General features: G+C 45.1%; 1 protein-coding gene across 7 annotated transcripts in view; it reads right to left on the bottom strand.

The window, feature by feature from the left end:
- Positions 1–8,091, bottom strand: part of LOC135262112 (tenascin-X-like) — a 35,334-nt gene extending 27,243 nt beyond the window's left edge. For 5 of the 7 annotated variants that reach the window (XM_064348965.1, XM_064348966.1, XM_064348967.1 and 2 more), the window contains exons 1-3: positions 7,964–8,088; positions 3,772–4,594; positions 414–2,429 (exon numbers count right to left, since the gene is read on the bottom strand). In XM_064348965.1, the coding sequence (XP_064205035.1) occupies positions 414–2,429; positions 3,772–4,291 (2,536 nt within the window). In that variant the 5' untranslated portion in view covers positions 4,292–4,594; positions 7,964–8,088. Of the gene's footprint in view, positions 1–413; positions 2,430–3,771; positions 4,595–7,963 lie in introns of all 7 variants that reach the window. The other 2 variants (XR_010332114.1, XR_010332115.1) reach the window with 1 other exon arrangement.
- Between the last annotated feature and the right edge of the window lie 6,190 nt (positions 8,092–14,281).

Here is a 14,281-nt window from a genome sequence, read left to right as displayed (position 1 = left end):
GGACCGATAAATAAGACCATTACTTTTCCACTGTGGAGAAAAATGCAACCACAGTACAGTTCGTTTAAAAAATCACTGATTACACATAACACCCATAGTAGCAATATGGAATAATACCCCAGTGAGCACAAGCCCAAATATAGATGGAATCGAGACGTCTAGATAGGTGGAAATCTAGGTTGACATGTTTTGACATAAATGGACTAGGTTAGCTCAATTCATCCCTAATTTAGCTCCTGTTTCACCCCGATATAGCCTGTTTACGTCTTAGCCGGTTTCACATTTAAACCAAATCTGGCCGGTTTTTCACCAGAATGTCTACATTGTATATATCACCTAGACGCTTCGTCTATATTCAGGCTTGGGCTTGTGCTCACTGGGACCCCAGTGGTAACACCTACAGTATGACTCACCTGTACTACAGTCCTCTCCTGTAAAACCTTCTTCACATTGGCTGCAGTCAGGGCCTGTGAAACCATGGTGACAGACGCACCTGCCGTTCACACACTGTCCTTTGTCGCTGCAGTCGTTGGGGCAGGATTTAGCAGAGCAGTCCTGCCCTGAAAATCCCGGTTCACACACGCACTTCCCGTCCACGCACCTTCCCTGGTCACTGCAGTCACTGGGGCAGGATTTGGTGGAGCAGTCTGGCCCTGTGAAACCGCTATTGCAGACACACTTACCATCCACACACCTGCCCTGGTCACTGCAGTGGTTGGGACAGGATTTGGCAGAGCAGTCTGTCCCGGTAAATCCACTGTTACACACACACTTGCCGTTCTCACACCTGCCATTATTATTGCAGTTGTTGGGACAGGATTTTTCGGAACAGTCAGTGCCTGTAAATCCGCTATCACACACACACTCTCCGTTAACACAACGTCCTCTGTTCCTACAGTTGTTGGGACAAGATTTTTTTGAGCAGTCGGTCCCTGTAAATCCACTGTTGCACACACACTTGCCCTTTACACACCTTCCATTGTCACTACAGTTGTTGGGACAGGACTTTTCAGAACAATCTGGACCTGTGAAGCCATCGTTACAAATGCACTGACCATTTACACAATGTCCTTTGTTCCTGCATTTGTTGGGACAGGTCTTTTCGGAGCAGTCGGTCCCTGTAAATCCACTGTTGCACACACACTTGCCCTTTATACACCTTCCATTGTCACTGCAGTTGTTGGGACAAGATTTTTCAGAGCAATCTGGACCTGTGAATCCATCATTGCAAATGCATTGACCATTTACACAATGTCCTTTGTTTCTGCATTTGTTGGGACAGGATTTGGCAGAGCAGTCGGTCCCCATAAATCCATTGTTACACACACACTTGCCGTTCACGCACTTGCCGTTATTGTTGCAGTTGTTGGGACAGGATTTGGCAGAGCAGTCGGCCCCTGTAAATCCACTGTTACACACACACTGCCCATTAACACATCGACCTCTGTTACTGCAGTTACTGGGACAGGATTTGGCAGAGCAGTCGGTCCCCGTAAATCCACTGTTACACACACACTTGCCATTCACACACTTGCCGTTATTGTTACAGTTGTTGGGACATGACTTTTCAGAACAGTCGGTCCCAGTAAAACCAGTGTCACACACACACTTGCCATTTACACACTTGCCGTTATTGTTACAGTTGTTGGGACATGACTTTTCAGAACAGTCGGTCCCAGTAAAACCAGTGTCACACACACACTTTCCGTTCACGCACTTGCCGTTATTGTTACAGTTGTTGGGACAGGATTTGGCAGAGCAGTCGGCCCCTGTAAATCCACTGTCACACACACACTGCCCATTAACACATCGACCTCTGTTACTGCAGTTACTGGGACAGGATTTGGCAGAGCAGTCGGTCCCCGTAAATCCACTGTTACACACACACTTGCCATTCACACACTTGCCGTTATTGTTACAGTTGTTGGGACAGGATTTGGCAGAGCAGTCGGTACCCATAAATCCACTATCACACACACACTGCCCATTAACACATCGACCTCTGTTACTGCAGTTACTGGGACAGGATTTGGCAGAGCAGTCGGTCCCCGTAAATCCACTGTTACACACACACTTGCCATTCACACACTTGCCGTTATTTTTACAGTTGTTGGGACAGGATTTGGCAGAGCAGTCGGTCCCCATAAATCCACTGTCACACACACACTGCCCATTAACACACTGTCCCTTGTTATTGCAGTTATTGGGGCAGGAGTTTTCGGAACAATCTGAACCTGTGAAGCCGGTCTCGCACAAGCATTGGCCATTCACACAGGTGCCTCGGTTGTTGCAGTTTGACGGGCAGGTGGTGGAGCTGCAATCCGGGCCACTGAATCCTGGGAAACAGATGCATTTGCCCTGATCGCAACGGCCCTGATCGCTGCAGTCATTCGGACACAAATCCCCTGGCTGCATGGTGCAGTGGACACCTATGAGAGCGAGAGACAGACAGACAAACAGAAATGATTAGAAAGAGAAAATAAAGCAAAATAGAGGGAGAAATAATGGCAGGGAGGAAGGGAGAGAGTCAGAAAGAGAGAGAGAGAGAGGCTACACTCTCAAAAAAGACGTGCTAATATCCAACACACTGCGTTACTACTTTTGAGTTACTTTAGACCGATTTTGTGACAGTTACTACTTTTGTGTTAAAAATATAGAATTGACGCATTACAATTTTTAACACCGACTGTGTTGACAGTAACACAAAGTGTTGTCCTTAACTAGATATGGAGGTGGGTTTAAAAAATGACACATTGTGTTGTTTTTAATATGTTTTGATAGTGTAGTACAGTGTCTAATCACTGACTGCCACTCCAGTTTGCCAGTGGTTTGCCAATGTATGTTCTGTTCTTAGTCTTGTCATAAACTAGTTCATAGCACCAGAAATAAGGACATAACTAAGTAAGTACAGAACATGGAAGGAATATGGTAGTTGGCCATATGGATGTTAAGGGGAATCTGTGCTAACACCCCTGACTGGGATGAATGTTAACACAAATACACCTGAAGACTGTGGACAGATAAATTGAGGGATGCATGGAACTTGTCTCTAGTTCCTAGATAATGAGAACGGTAAAAGGGAGTGGCAGTGGAGTATAATGGGTAAGGAACTGGTCTTGTAACCTAAAGGTTGTAGTGCTTCAGTATATATCCAGTTGTATGAATGGATGGTAATGTTAATGCTATTTAAGTTGTGTAAGTCGCTTTCAATGGATTTGAAGTAAAAAAGATTGACAGGGAGTCAGTCATTCAGTCAGTCAATCAGTAAATCAGTTGATATATGTGTCACTCAAGCCAGTAAATCAGTTGTGCAGTTCATCATTAAATGAATTAGTACATGAGTCAGTGACACAGTCAGTAAAGCAATTAGTATATCCGTAAGCGAAATCAGTCGGTCAAAAGAATGAAATCATTTAGTGTTACAGTAAATAGAGCAGTCTATCAGTGAATCAGACTTTCAGTTGGAAAATGATTTAGTGTATCAGTAAATTAATCAGTCAGTTGGCAAATTATGTTGTGTATCAGTAAATGAATTAGTCAGTCGGTTAGCCAGTTGGAAAATGATTTAATGTATCAGTAAATGAATCAGTCAATCAGTCAGCCAGTTGGAAAATGATTTAATGTATCAGTAAATGAATCAGTCAGCTAGTGAATCAGCCAGTTGGAAAATGATTTAATGTATCAGTAAATGAATCAGTCAACCAGTTGGAAAATGATTTAATGTATCAGTAATTGAATCAGTCAATCAGTGAATCAGTCATTTGGTCGTACCGGTGCTCTGCTGTGAGGTGCAGCAGCCCCCCTCTGTGTCCCCGCATTTCTCCCTCAGGGCAGACACCTCTCTCTCCAACCGCTCCACGCGCTCCCGCAACGCGGCGACCTGCGCCTCGCACCCTCCCCCGCAGGCCCCCGGCGCCGGCACCAGGCTGATTCGGTGGGTCAGAACCAGGGGTGATCCGGGCTCCAGCTCCAGGGTGGGACCATCCCCTTCCCCCTTCCCAGACGTGTCCTTCTGGATGCTGGTTTCTGAAATCAGGACTCTGATTGGCTGCTGGGTGCAGTTGGGGGAGGGGCCTGCATCCCTGGCGGCTCTTGGCTTGACATCCTGGGAGGGCTTGCCGGAGGAGGGGAGGTCAGGGGCAGGTTTTGGGGGGGTCAGAGGGGACTGGATTGGGGCTGTCTCTGAGGATTCTGGAGGGCCGCGGGCCGCTGAGGGCCTGCTTCCTGTGGGTGGGGTCAGGAGGGCGGGGCAAGGAAGGAGCAGGAGGACCAGGGTTGGGAAGAGGCCCATTTTTAAGGGGGAGGCAGTAGTGGGGGTGAGGTCACCTCTGATGGGGTGAAAATGGCAGAGGTTGTGATCAGGAGGAAGTGACGAAAGAGAAGTGTTCTTAAAGAGGATGGTTCTTAAATGGGAGGTGACAGCCTTAGTTTGCGTTTTGAGTCTGGGGGGGTGGGGGGAGGGGCAGGGTTCCTATTGTAAATGAAGATTCATTCAGGGATTCATTCAGGAGGTGGTGGTGGAGTGAACAGCGAACAGAAAAATTGACGCGCTCCTTCTTCTTTTCGCCCAACTTCACGCCCAATTTGGATGGGCCTGAAAGAGAGACAGAGGAAAAAGAAGCAAAAGTGAAACAAAAGTGTCACACGCTCGGGCGCTATAGGATTATCAGTACACGGACCCTGATAATTTGTTGTAATCTGATCCATGGACCAACCAGCACATGAGCCTGCATCACATGGCTAAAGGGGGGAATGCTTTAGCAGTATTTAGGAAGATTAAAAACTAAACTTTGCGTGGGAACATAAAATATATCAGCGAAATGAAAAATATAATCAGTGTTTTTTTCCGTCCAAGTTGAAAGGTAAAATTTGAGAGGTCAGAGGTGCAACTGTTGCTGACTTCACACATTCAAGTCTCCATCTTAATAAAGAGCTCTTGGAGCTGTTGACATTAGGTTTGCTCCCCTCTTACAATGAGCTCTTTAATGTGGGTACAGGTCTCAGTCAAAGCCGTTGGGCTTACCGAGCCGCTGGCCAACCCAAGGACTCAAACAGCAGGGCAGTGTTCTCACACCTGCGGTTTGAACCTACGACCTCGACCGGTGAGCCTCGTGTGGATTACTGCTGGGCCTGTCTGCTCTTGGCTCGGATCGCCTACCACATTTTATCCCTCTGCCTAACTGAAGTGCCACTGCCCCCCGGGTTCTGCTACGGAATGCTGGCTTCCGCAGGGTTCTGTCTGTGGAACGGCGCACACTAGGGTTGCCAGGGTTATTTGCACAGGTCCGGTTTGTGGCCCCGACCTGTCGATATAAATGTCCGGTCTGAATAACTGATTGAAATTTGACTGCCAGTTTGAAATTCATTTTTTCTGTCTCCACTGTTACTTTTTGGACCCTCCTCCCCCCATCCATGATTGGTTCCGACAGGTCCATGAACGGTTCCATGTGCATGGATGGTGTCCACTTTTGACAAGTTTTTGACAACCCTACCACCCATGGTCCCACGCCCATCGCCCAACTAACTGGTCCTGCCTGAACAAACTCAGCAAGGGGACCTTGTGTTTCCACCACTAGACTGGCGAACTGGATTACAACTGGAGCAGCTGATTTTCTTGTTCCAGAGTAAAACCAGCCATTCAAAATTATGATCAGTCATTCATCAGTTAAGAGTTCATCCAACAACACACACACAATCCCCCCCCCCCCCACAACAGTTAGGTCTACAGGGATGAAGATAAAGGTGATTAACGGCAGTTTACTTCAGAAATTCTCCTACTGAAAAACTGCCAAGTTGTTCAAAGACAGCATGGTGCTATTGACGGAGGCTTTTAAATGCGACCGTGGTCTACTCTGCAGTGCAGGCCACAGGGGCCCATTCAGTCACCGACTTGGGCCAATAATAGGAAAACGGGTAAAAAATGGTATAAATTTGTGTTCTAAGCGTGGAAAACAGATGGACAGAAAACAGGGAAAGAGGGGAGGGGGCAAAGGAGCAGCTCAGAAAAGAGATGACAGGTAAGTCGATCTTCGGATTTTCGGGGGGGGGGGCGGTCAGTGTGGGCGTTAGAGAAGATTGCAAAGAGCAAAGCCACCGAAGCCTAGCGCGTGGAACACGGAGGGGCGCTCGCGGATTGGCTGGCGTGGGGCGTCCAGCGGGGTGTCCCTCAGAGGCCGTATATCTTCCTGCGTACGCTTTTATCATCAGCTCGGCCCCCGCTTAGACAGCGGCGAGCCAAAGACCCAGCTTCACACTCTTCACACTCTTCACACTCTTCACACTCTTCACACTCTTCACACTCTTCACACTCTTCACACTCTTCACACTCTGCGCTCCTAAGGTAATACAGCTACTCTTCACACTCTTCACACTCTGTGCTCCTAAGGTAACACAGCTCTGGGTGAACTCACCGGGGATGTACGGAGAGAAGACAAGGTGCAGAATTACTGGGAATTACTACTGCTACTAATAATAATAATAACAATAATAATAATTGAAATCACACTAGTTGAATTATTAAATAAGAGATTTTCCGGAACGGTTTCGGGTATGTGACCTCCCCAGACGCCAGCCGGGAGAACACAGTCACAGGAGGGCCGGAGTCCCAGTGTCTCTTTGGCAAAGCTCCGACCCAAAACCACATCTTCATAAACACGCTGTATACTAAATCACCTGCAGGTAGAGTCCCATACGGAGTGTATCTCTTCTGAACAGAGAAAAGCATGTCCAAGTTTCATAATCACATCCCTCCTTTTATTTCTCTCTCTCCATCTCTCTAATTCAAATACAATATGCTTTATTGGGATGAAATACGCTTGTGAATATGGCCAAAGTACCCACAGAAACTTACTAGAAGATGAATGTAAATTAAACTGAATAATTGCTATATCTAGCTCTGTTATCAACAACCACTAGGCTCTGTCAAATAATAATAAATAACAGATTGTAAATAACTTATAATAAATAGAATTCATATATTTCTGGTGGTATTTGCCATGCAGAAAGTGAGCGACCATCGAGGCACAGGTGAAGGCTGGCTATCCAAGGCTATCGCAAGCCTCAAACAAAAGCAGACATCCCTCCCCTATCAGACCCATACGTCTCGTACCCTTTCCTTCTCTCTCTCCATCCCTCCCACACCTTTTGCATCAGTTTCTCATTGTGACAGGTTGGAGTTGCACCTGTGCTGATGGAATTCTGTTAGAATTTTTTTTAGAGCGTTAGAAATTGGGGAAGAACACCTTCCCCTCTGAATTAAAAAAAAAGAAAAGCTTTTCAAAAGTCTCATGGCAAAATAATCCTATTATTACTGAGAGAGCCGATATTGGCTGTTTACAACGTTGATATGTCTCCCTGCCTCCAACCCCCCTGCACTACTGGTCCAAATGGAGGTGTCAATGACCTCATCCAACAGCCAAGTTAGATCTCATCCTCGGACTCTATGCCCAAGATATAAATGCAAGATATACGTGTACAAACATGATTTACAGCACATCAGATTAACGAGGTGTATTCTATCAACAATCTGTTGTATGGAAATATATTGCACCGAAACGGTTTTACATCCATATTTGTTTTATGTAATGCCTTTTTTTTATTTGAGCAACAATGTGTAAATAAGCTTATATTATATTACTATTATACATACACATACATAAATACAGCAGTGATTATTATTATACATTAGACAGTGCTCTTGTGAGCAGCAGGTGAATCTCTCTCTATTAATCCTACTAAACTCTTTAGGTAGAATCTGGGAAACACTTTTGCCTGAGAACTGGTTACTAAAACTGCATGTTCATATGCAAAGTTTTATATTTTTTATAATAGATAATGTGATAATAGACATTTCTTTTTTAATTGTCAGTAATCTGCAGGAATTGATAAATTATTTATTTCACTTGAAATAAATTATTTATATTTATTAATATCTGTCCTGTTATGAAAGGAAGACAGTTCATACCTGAAAAATGATGATGTGACTTCTGTCCTGGCAGTGTGTCTGTCTGTCCGTCTGGCTGCTCTGGCTCTGATTGACTGACTGAGAGTGAGAGAGAAAGTGAGAGGGAAAGAGAAAGAGAGGGAAGGAAAGGGGAGGGGAGCTATAAAATTTTCTCATACTTCAAGAATTTTTCCTCCCTCTCTCTCTCCTTCTCTCTCTTTCTCTCTCTCTCACTCGCTCTCTCTCTCTCTCCCTGATGTAATTCCCTGTGTTTTTACTGTTCCCTGATGGGTGGTGTGTTACTATGGAAAACATCTGAATTTTTATATGTTTTGAAGGACTGCGCTTAATCGCTATATCTTTTGAACTCCTCTTCTGGTCCCCGGCTCCCGACAATTTACGACAGCTAGACTTTTTTTTGTCATCGCCTCTCTCATTGTTTGTTTTGCGCATTTGAAAGACGCCTCTCATTCATAGAGCTTCAGAATGTACAGAATTTGTTTTTCAGAGTTTGAAATGTCGCAAGCAGAGATAATTTAAAGCTTAATTAATCTTTTTTTTTTACTGCCCAAATGGTTGGACTGTGATATACTGTGTATATATATATATATATATATATATATATTTTTTTTTTGTGTGTGTGATGAATGATTTTTCTTTTCCTCATTCACTGCTTCTCATTCCTGGTCCTGGAATACCCATTATGTTAATGGGTTTAGACAAAAAAAAAAATCCAATTCAGCTCTTAATACACTGAGGTTTTGGTGATTGAAGTAAATTTTGCCACCTTTCATGGACAGTCTGCTTTATCTCCCCAGTGAAAGACATGCATCTTGTTTTCGGTCTTGAAAATTAACCGGGTCATTAGTTAGTCAGGTGTAATTGACTCTGTTCCAAATCAGTTAAACACTGTCATTCTGCTTTGGTTCAACACTCGACTTGAATTTAGACCCAAGAAAGTTGAAGACGCTTTGACTGATATTGCACACTGTAACCAGCCAATCGGCTGGGTCATTCACTAACCTTGTGACCCCTGAAGGGCATCGGACATTGATATCACAATATTAATGACACCCATAAAGGCTGATAGGATTCAACTGATAAACACTGAAGGCTGCTGATATGTGACTAAAGCAACAACAACAAAAACAAGATAATAATAAGGACGACCTGATGTAACCTAGCCCATAATTCAAGAGTCTCAAAAGTCTGGATTATATTTCTCTTGGACTTCTTAAGTAGATCGTTGTAGCATTTATAGGCATGGTTTTCAAATTGCACCGTTTGAGTCTTTGGTTATTAATGACCGTTTTGCTGGCTGATTCATATCTGATATTTCAAATGATCACATTGTTAATGCGGTAGGTTTAAACTGTAAACGTTACATCATTATGTTTACGTCATCATGCTGTTTTAATTTAGGGAAGGGATTACTGCTGTAATTTTTGTTTTGTATTGCGTATATTTGTGTGTACGTACATGAGAATGTGAACGCAGGTGTGTGTACGTACATGGCTATGTTTATGAATATTTATGTACATGTTTTTTTTATGTGAACCCCAGGAAACAATAAGCAATTACCTTTATTCGGGTCAAAGTTGGAGGGGTTGTTTACCACACGTTTGGAACGATCTGGACCCTGTCACTGACCACTCACGCAGCTGGTAGATTCATCGCAGTTCGACATGAAATGAACATAACAGATTATTTTTTGTCCTCCGTTGCTCTGTGAAGTAAAATACGCGAGATTGGATTTTGGCGTCGGGGAATTCCTGGGGGAAAGGAAAGTGTTTTTTGAAAACTACAGGAAATGGAACACTGATGCACCTGGTGAAAAACACGCGCTGGCTGGCGAGGCGCTCGCGGGAATGTCCCACAGACGCACGCGCATCGATGATGTATCAAAATAAAATAAAAAAGTCATCATCTGGAAGCGTACGTCTCCGATCCAGTTTCTGAAGGAACAAAAAAAAAAACGCGGGACGTTTAGCGAAGAATGGGATTCTTGGAAGACTTTTTAAAAACGAAGGAGAAAATGGCATTGTTTGAAGAAATGGAATCTGAGGTTTCTAGTGGCCTATGAGGAGTGTGTGCAGTGCGGGACTGTTTGACACCATTCCGCTGGTTGACCGGGATCTACCAGGTGAGCAGTAAGTATGTGTTAAAAATAAACAAAAGCACATACTAAATATTCATACAGAACCATATGGTAACACATATTGGCCTACCTAGACAGGTGGATTTATTCTTCAAAATTAGGTCTATAATTGGAAAAAAAAAATATATATATATATATATATATACGTATGTATATACACCGATCAGCCGGAACATTAAAACCACCTGCCTAGTATTGTGTAGGTCCCCCTCGTGCCACCAAAACAGCTCTGACCCGTCGAGAGTTTTTAAAATCTAATAAAATAATTCACTCTCTAACAATGTTAGCTTTTTATAGCCCTGTAGCAACTAATAATGTAATAAACTACCACTAGTGTAATAACTCCCAATAATGTAATCCATTTCAAATTATGTAATGAAAACCAATAATGTAATAAGTAGTAGTAGTGTACTTTATTGATTCCCGGGGGGAATTTGCACTGTTGCAGCATCAAAGACAACAAAGTAACACAATCAGATACAAATTTACAGTAGATGCAAAATATCAGATACAAATATACAGTAGATACAAATATATACAGAATTCCAAATATACCAGAGGACACCTTCAGAGGTGGAGTCCATGCCTCGAAGGGTCAGAGCTGTTTTGGCGGCACGGGGGGGACCTACACAATATTAGGTAGGTGGTTTTAATGTGCCTGATCGGTGTATATATATATATATATATATATATATATATATATATATATATATATATGCTTCATACGGACTAGCATGTAATTTCATATGGACTAGCATTTGATTTTATATGATTAAGCATGTGATTTCTTATGATTGCGCAGATTTAGAATTTAGAACTTACCGTTAATTTTTTCGATCAGTTACTTGTACCGGACATGATATCGTCCGGTTGAGTCCTGTGCAAATAATTTGAAAAACTGGCAACCCTGGGTAGAGCACAGTATCTACACCACCATTTTGTACCTGCTGCGGCGCGGCGCTAACACTGCCTACAGCGGTTTTAGCGGAAGGATGAACTGCTACTGCTACTGAACAGGAGGATTCTTTCTGAACATCTCTGTTTTGTTCATTTTCACGAGACAGGGACAGTATTGGAAGAACATCAAGAAATGAACGAGTGTGGTGGCTATCACTCCTCAGAGAGAGAGAGGAGGGGAGGAAGGAATGGCGGGAGACGGAGAGAGATGGGGAGAGGCAGAAAAGGAGGGGGAAAGAGAAAGAATGAGTGATGGAAGATGAGAGGTTGACTCAACAGAACAAGGCGCAGCCACCCTTGTCGCCCTACGAACACATTCTATCCCAATGAAAACACTGACCTTTGACCGGGAAGGCTAACTTGTGTACGGAAAAATTAATGCTTGGTTTTTCAAACACTCTATGAAGTGACACAGCTGCTTGGGCACGGAAAACATTTAATGAATTCTTGACCTTTGAAACAATGTTTGGATTGTTGGGAGCCTTCAGTCTTCCAGTTTCCCAGCTTCACTTGCACAAATTGGACTTGAGAATAAAGAGCTGGGGACTGATGGGAATTGTAGTTCAGTAGTGGTGATCCATCTGTGGTTGGTGTTGCACAGCAGTGGACAACAAAAGCTGTACCTGTTTCTGGATTTCTTGCCAGTTCTTGAGTATTTAATCAGCCCACTCATTTGTGTGACCTGATATTTTAGCAAAAGTTTTTTCAAAAATAAAAACTCATGGATGAGCTGCATAGGCTAAAGACTGTTCTTGTGTCTCCCACAAAAACATTTTACTGGGGTCTAATCTGCAAGTGAACCAGCGTGGGTTTACACAATAAAATTCTCTGACTTAGCCAGGTGTAGCTGGTGGAAAAAAACACCTGTAAACACACTGGCCCTCCAGGACTGGAATTACTCGCCCCTGTGTAATGATCAGGTGCTTAAATTTATCCTAAATCTCAAGAAAGCTTAAAAATTAATGAAAATAAATATTCATACAATGAGGGTATGCATATATGTGCAGGGTGCACAGAGAGGTGGGGGGGAGGGGGGCGGGCAGGGGTAAAGCCATGAAACGGTGTTCTGTTCCCCCTTGGGGGGGGGGTGGATGGAGGGGGAGTGAAAAGCCGCCATTGTGCTGAGGTAAGAGGTGGGAAAGCAAAACATTTTAATTTCCCCCAAAACTGAAAGGGAAACCATTCAGAAACGTGAAAAAGGAGGTATAGAATCTATGAAATTCATAGTGAACGATGGACAGAGTTGAAGGATGGAGAAAAAGGCAGGGTGCAGTGGGGGGAGGGAGGAGGGGCGGGGTGCAGTGGAGGGCAGGAGGAGGGGCGGGGTGCAGCGGGGGGACCATGTGTAATCTTGAACATAAATTGTGAAATACGATGCATCACACCGGTTGGCTACAGTGTCCAGGGCAGCACGGTGGTGCAGTGCACTGTGGCCCCACAGCAAGAAGGTCCTAGGTTTGAATCCGACTAATTGGAAACTCTAAATTGCCCATAGGTATGAGTGTGTGAGCGAATGAAGAGGGTGCCCTGAGACGGATTGCCCATATTCCTGCCTCTTGCCAAATGCATGCTGGGATAGGGTTCAGCACCCCCCCCCGTGAACCTGCTCAGGATAAGTGGGTATAGATAATGGATGGATGGATGGGTGTAACAACAGCAAAATACATAAGACCTATAGTCTTACATTCAAAAAGCAAAAAATATGCTAAAATTGTCACTGGAAAATAGCACAATAGATGTGCCCAGTCTTATATCTAAGAAGTAAAAAAAAAAACTTAAATATGTGATTTTTATATTCCTTTTGAGAAAGAAAAGTGTCTTCCCTAATGTAATCCTAATGGTAGATATGCTTTGGAATTAAATTCTTGAGATACATGCTTTGTCAAAACAGACATGGAAATATCAAGTTAATCACAGTGAAAACATTTTAAAAAATTAGGAAAAAGCAATAGTGTACATCATGTGTAAATTGAATCCTAATAAATACCTTGTATGGGAAAAGCCCAACCCGTCAAACATAACCACAACCCTAACATTAATTCTAACCATAATTAAAACTCTTGGCCATATTTCTGGCCCAAGGAGTAATCATTAAAATGTCATTTGCATTTTGAGTTGAATGAAAAACAATTTAAACTTCATCAATTAAATGAGAGAGTTTCACGGGAGTGTGTTTGAAATTATTTATTCTGAAAAATAGATTTAACTGGAAAAATCTAACAATAGCCTGTAGCCTTATTGTCCAAAATGTGAAAACATTTGAAACGTCCAAAAGCAAGAGAAACACTTTTCCTTATGCTTTGTCAAGCTCCTCAACATAACCCTGATCCTGCCTCAATTCCAGCACTTCCTGGTTTCCTAACCCAATCCCTTACCCTAACCCTAATTCAAACGCCAGACCATATTTATATTTTCAAAATGTGAAGCATCATCAAATGCATCATCCAAAATGGCAAAAATCCAGGGGTCTTTGATTTGTAAATTTGATCTTCTTGAGCAGGGGTGTCAGACTCCGGTCCCGGCGGACGGCAGCGCCAGCAGGGGTGTCAGACTCCGGCCCCGGCGGGCGGCAGCGCCAGCAGGGGTGTCAGACTCCGGTCCCGGGGGGCGGCAGCGCCAGCAGGGGTGTCAGACTCCGGCCCCGGCGGGCGGCAGCGCCAGCAGGGGTGTCAGACTCCGGCCCCGGCGGGCGGCAGCGCCAGCAGGGGTGTCAGACTCCGGTCCCGGGGGGCGGCAGCGCCAGCAGGGGTGTCAGACTCCGGTCCCGGGGGGCGGCAGCACCAGCAGGGGTGTCAGACTCCGGCCCCGGCGGGCGGCAGCGCCATCAGGGGTGTCAGACTCCGGTCCCGGGGGGCGGCAGCGCCAGCAGGGGTGTCAGACTCCGGTCCCGGGGGCGGCAGCACCAGCAGGGGTGTCAGACTCCGGCCCGGCGGGCGGCAGCGCCATCAGGGGTGTCAGACTCCGGTCCCGGGGCGGCAGCGCCAGCAGGGGTGTCAGACTCCGGCCCCGGCGGGCGGCAGCGCCAGCAGGGGTGTCAGACTCCGGTCCCGGGGGCGGCAGCGCCAGCAGGGGTGTCAGACTCCGGCCCCGGCGGCGGCAGCGCCAGCAGGGGTGTCAGACTCCGGTCCCGGCGGGCGGCAGCGCCAGCAGGGGTGTCAGACTCCGGTCCCGGGGGGCGGCAGCGCCAGCAGGGGTGTCAGACTCCGGCCCCGGCGGGCGGCAGC

Source organism: Anguilla rostrata, chromosome 8 (genome assembly GCF_018555375.3).
Source record: "Anguilla rostrata isolate EN2019 chromosome 8, ASM1855537v3, whole genome shotgun sequence".
Classification (NCBI taxonomy): domain Eukaryota; kingdom Metazoa; phylum Chordata; class Actinopteri; order Anguilliformes; family Anguillidae; genus Anguilla; species Anguilla rostrata.
Note: the sequence above shows the minus strand (reverse complement) of the source record. Positions and strands in the feature narration are given on the sequence as shown.